Source organism: Eimeria necatrix, genomic scaffold (genome assembly GCF_000499385.1).
Source record: "Eimeria necatrix Houghton genomic scaffold, Enh_scaff1322, whole genome shotgun sequence".
Classification (NCBI taxonomy): domain Eukaryota; phylum Apicomplexa; class Conoidasida; order Eucoccidiorida; family Eimeriidae; genus Eimeria; species Eimeria necatrix.
The window spans coordinates 1-5,000 of NW_013652075.1; the positions used below are offsets into that span (position 1 = coordinate 1).

General features: G+C 44.0%; 2 protein-coding genes across 2 annotated transcripts in view; one reads left to right on the top strand and one right to left on the bottom strand.

Annotated features, from left to right (window-relative positions):
• Positions 1 to 169: 169 nt before the first annotated feature.
• On the top strand, positions 170 to 418 carry ENH_00010790 (60S ribosomal protein L17, putative; the record flags this gene model as incomplete). Its single annotated transcript, XM_013578841.1, has 1 exon — positions 170 to 418. A coding segment is annotated over one exon (249 nt), but the record flags the coding sequence as incomplete, so codon positions are not given.
• A 1,557-nt stretch (positions 419 to 1,975) lies between these two features.
• ENH_00010800 (hypothetical protein, conserved) overlaps positions 1,976 to 5,000 on the bottom strand; it is a gene marked incomplete at both ends in the record, with an annotated part of 3,100 nt that continues 75 nt past the window's right edge. Inside the window, 5 exons of the mRNA XM_013578842.1 lie at positions 1,976 to 2,004; positions 2,776 to 2,860; positions 3,111 to 3,167; positions 4,026 to 4,188; positions 4,969 to 5,000. The exon at positions 4,969 to 5,000 is cut by the window's right edge and continues 75 nt beyond it. Of these exons, the coding sequence (XP_013434296.1) occupies positions 1,976 to 2,004; positions 2,776 to 2,860; positions 3,111 to 3,167; positions 4,026 to 4,188; positions 4,969 to 5,000 (366 nt within the window). The remainder of the gene's footprint in view (positions 2,005 to 2,775; positions 2,861 to 3,110; positions 3,168 to 4,025; positions 4,189 to 4,968) is intronic.

The following is a 5,000-nucleotide window of genomic DNA, read 5'->3' on the forward strand; positions in this document are numbered from 1 at the left end:
TGCTGCTGCTGCTGCTGCTGCTGCTGCTGCTGCTGCTGCTGCTGCTGCTGCTGCTGCTGCGGGGTATATCCGGGTGGTGTTTGCTTCGTTTTTTTTGCTGTTTGCGTGGAATTTTGCGGCGCGTGTGCTGCTGCTGCTGCTGCTGCTGCTGCTGCTGCTGCTGCTGCAGAAGCAGAACTTGGACACGGAGAACCTGGTGATTGAGCACATTGCTGTCAGCAGGGCCCCCCGCGGCCGCCGCAGGACCTACAGGGCCCACGGGCGCATTAATGCCTACATGTCCAGCCCCTGCCACATCGAGGTGATAGTGCGGGAGCAGCAAAAGGAAGTCCCGCGGCCGCGGGAGCAGCAGCAGCAGCGGCTTTCGCGGAAGCAGCTCGCGCGCTCCCGCATTCGCGTCGGCAACCCCGCGCACTAGCTGCTGCTGCTGCTGCTGCTGCTGCTGCTGCAGCAGGGGCGGCCGCGCGGGCCCGCGAAAAAGCAGCGCGAGAACGCGCAAATTCGCCTTCAAACGCCCTGCTGCAGCTGCTGCTGCTGCTGCTGCTGCAGCAGCAGCAGCAGCAACCGGCGCTTCGAAAAGTGACACAGAGATTTGCTTGCTTTTAAAAGCAGCAGAAAAGCCACTATCGAGAAAACTAATTAACACAGAGCAGCAGAGCAGCAGCAGCTGCTGCTGCAGAGCAGCAGCAGCTGCTGCTGCAGAGCAGCAGCAGCAGCTGCAGCAGAGCATTAGCTAGCTGCTGCAGCAGAGTAGCTGGAGACAAAGATTAATTACAGGCTTATGCGCACGCACTAGGCGGCTTAGGGTTTAGGGTTTAGGGTTTAGTTGGAGAGGTGGGGCCCCAGAGAGATTGGCATTAAGAGGATCACAGAGGCTCTTCACACTTTTGTTTATAAATGCAAATATAAATGTAAATATAATTAAATAAAAAAATTATTTATAATTTATAAGAAATAAATAAATAATTTGGATAGACGGGGCGGAATTATTATTTGCATTTAAGTATTTGTACTTATTAAAAGTAATACGAACAATACTTATGTTTTAAATATAAATAAGTTATAAAACCATTTATATTTAATGTTCAACAAATTAAAAGTATTTAAATTTATTTAACAAATAAAAGAATTTACATTTTTATAAAACGCGTCGGCGGAGGCCCCGGGTGTACGTACACCCGGTGTACGTACACCGGGTGTACGTACACCCCAAACTGCGCGGAAAAGACCGCGGTTTCAACTAATTGCAAATGCATGCAAATATGCATGCAAATATGCATGCAAATGCATGCAAATATGCATGCAAATATGCATGCAAATGCATGCAAATGTGCATGCAAATGCATGCAAATGAATGCAAATATAAAAGAAATAAAGAGAGAAAAGGAGCAGTTTCAGGGGATTTGCGTTGGGGGGAACGGAAACTGCATGCAAAAGTGCATGCAGTTGCATGCAAATATGCATGCAGTTGCATGCAAAAGTGCATGCAACTGCATGCAAATATGCATGCATGCAAATATGCATGCATGCAAATATGCATGCAGTTGCATGCAAATATGCATGCATGCAAATATGCATGCAGTTGCATGCAAAAGTGCATGCAGTTGCATGCAAATATGCATGCAGCAGCAAAAAGGACTTTTCGGGAACTACACAAATCCCCCAAAGTTAAAAAGTCCTTTTAATGCATTTTGGATAAAAGCACAAATTGAAGGAGCACTAAGTGCAGCAGCAGCTGCTGCTGCTCTTGCTGCTTGTGCGGCAGCAGCAGCTGCTGCTGCTCTTGCTGCTGCTGCAGCTTCAGCAACTGCCGCTCTTGCAGCAGCAGCAGCTGCTGCTGCTGCTCTTGCTGCTGCGGCAGCTTCAGCAACTGCTGCTGCTCTTGCTTCTGCTGCAGCTCCAGCAGCATCTGCTCCTGCTGTTGCTGCTGCAGTTCCTGCTGCTGCTGCTGCTGCTGCTGCTGCTGCTGCTGCTGCTACTTACTGCATTTTGCAGCAGCCAAAACTGCTTTTCACTTTGTTTGTACTTTTGAAGAGCTGCTTAGAGCCCGCTGAGACAAAAAAGACATTTAATTAAATTCGAATTATTTTTATTTAAAAATTCATTTTATTTAATTAATTAAATTTAAATTATTTTTAAATTTTAAATCCATTTTATTTATTTAATTAAAATCGAAATATTTTTTATTTTCGAATATATTTACTTATTTTTCTAAATTTGAATTATTTTCATTTTAGAATCAACTTTGTATAAGTAAATGCATTTGAATTGTTTTACATTTAAAAATGGATTTCATTTGTTCATTTAAATTTAAATTATTTTCATTTTAATAAAGTTTATATTTGCTGCTTTCTTTAAATACATTTATCTTCACGTTAAAAACAGTTAAAAGCAATTAAAAACAATTAAATACAAATAAATAAAAATAAAAAATAACTTTTTTGTTTTTGCTTTATTTCCTTTTGCACTTATGTTCACATTTGTATTTGCTGCTGCAGCCCCTGAAAAAAGGCCAACTGCAGCAGCAGCAGCAGCAGCAGCGGCAGCAGCAAACCAGGTGCAGCAGCAGCAAGTGCAGCAGCAGTAGCAGCAGGTGCAGCAGCAGGTGTAGCAGCAGCAGCAACTCGCCCACTCGTCACTTTGGAGGAATAAATAGACTTAAATTAATTTAAATCAATTTAAATTAATTTAAATTAATATAAATTTAAATTAATTTAAATTTAAATTAATTTAAATTTAAAATTGATTTTAAAATAATTATTTGCTGCAGCTAACCCGAAAGGTCTTCGCTTTTGTTTATTAACTCCTGCAAACTCTCTCCTTGTCTCAGCACTGAGACAACAGTCTGTCGTACCACCTCCTGCGCGCCCAAACCCTAAACCCTAAACCCTAAACCCTAAACCCTAAACTCTAAACCCTAAACCCTAGGCCGGGGGGCCAGCCGCGGGCGTTCGGGCCCAGTCCCGGCTTCGCCCTGAACCCTAAACCCTAAACCCTAAACCCCCGAGGAGCTGCCGGCAGGGCACCCGGAGAGCGGATGCCGTGTCCCCTTCCAGCCTAAAATTAGGGTTTAGGGTTTAGGGTTTAGGGTTTAGGGTTTGTGGACTTACTTGTGCTCTGTCTGCCTTGAGCTGAGCCTGAACCAGCTGGTCCGAGAGCGCGGGGTTCTGCAGAAAGGGAAAAAAAGAAATTAAATCATTAATTGAATTAATTAATTGAAATAAATAATTAAATTAATTATTTAAATCAATTAATTAAATGAAGTGGTCAAATAAAGCAGCAGAATCGACCGAACGAATGACTGCGCAGCCGCCGTGAGGTGTACGTACACCGCAGCTGCAGCACACAGCGGTGTAATTCCAAAAAATTCTCAAAGCCAAAAAAAGACATTTTTCGGAAATAAATGAATTTAATGATCAAAAAAAGAATTAAATTGAATTTAATGATCAAAAAAGGAATTAAATTGAATTAAATGCCTTTTCTGATTAAAAAAGGACTCCGAAAATGCCATTTATTGGTGGAAAATAATGCATTTGGCCACTTTGCAAAAGTGACCACTGGAGGTGACCAGTGGTCTCCCAGCCCCAAACTCCAGCAAAACCTTTGCATGCACTTGCATGCACTTTGCATGCACTTGCATGCACTTGCATGCACTTTGCATGCACTTGCATGCACTTGCATGCAGCTGGCAATTTGCACTTTTGAGGACATTTCCGATTTTTTGGACTTTGAAATAAAGCCTTTGAAGGAATTTCCGAGCAAACATTTCCCAAAAAGTGGAAACTCGCAAAAAATAAACGCATGCAAAAACGCATGCAAAAACGCATGCAAAAACGCATGCAAAGCTCGAAGCCTTTTGGGGCTGGCGGCGGGGTGTACGTACACCTGAGCGCGAAAGGGCTTTCTGGGAAGCAGAAGAAGCGGAAAAGGGTTTTGCATGCAAAACCCTAAAACAGCGTATACAGCAGAGAAAAGGAGTTAGAAAGTGGAAAAAAGAACAAAAGATTCTAAAAGAAGTGACGGACTTTGTACTTCTTCAAAAGAGTTTGCATCTTTTCTCCAAAATCTATTTCTGGATTGTTGGATTTATTATTTTTTTCTTTTTTTATTTCCAAACTTCTCCACTTGCTCGCCGGCACGCTCTGCGTGAACTGTAGATACACCTCGTTCAGACACGCAAACGCCACCCTGCAGCAAAAACCCCAAACCCTAAACCCTAAACCCTAAACCCTAAACCCCAAACCCTAAACCCTAAACCCTAAACCCTTAACCCTCAGCGCGACTGTAGAGAGCCTGTGTCCAGAAAGCGGGAGCTGCGAGACTGCAAATCCTGGTGAATAGGAAATTAGGGTTTCATCGAGGGTTTAGGGTTTAGGGTTTGGGTGAGGGTTTGGCCTCACTGCGAGGGCTCTGTTTAGGGCTGAGGGTTTGCAGTTTTATTAGGAATTAGAATTCAAATATTAGGGTTTAGGGTTTAGGGTTTTGAACGAAGGCCTGCAGCTTGGGAGGCCTGTGTTTGCAATTAAAACCCTAGGGTTTAGGGTTTTGGCGAGGGTTTAGGGTTTAGGCAAGGGTTTAGGGTTTCGGCGAGGGTTTAGGCCAAAGCTGACGATTTAAAGTAACTTTAGTGAGGTTATAAAATCTAGGGTTTGAGCGAGGGTTTAGGGTTTAGGGCTTGACGAGGGTTTAGGCCTCAGCGTTTCTTCACTCTAGGACTTAGGGTTTCGAGTTGGGTCAAATTTGGGGAAGTGTTGAGGGTTTAGGGTTTGCACCTTCTAGGGTTTAGGGTTTAGGGTTTGGAGCTGCATCTTCGAGGGTTTAGGGTTTAGAGCTGCAACTCCTAGGGTTTAGCGTTTCGGGTCAAAGCTGCACCCCGCAGGGTTTGCGGGCGCGCCACCTAGGGCCTAGGGCCTAGACCTCCGAGGGTTTAGGGTTTAGGGTTTAGGGTTTAGGGTTTAGGGTTTGGACCTTCTAGGGTATTCTTTGTCTCCCACTGCCAA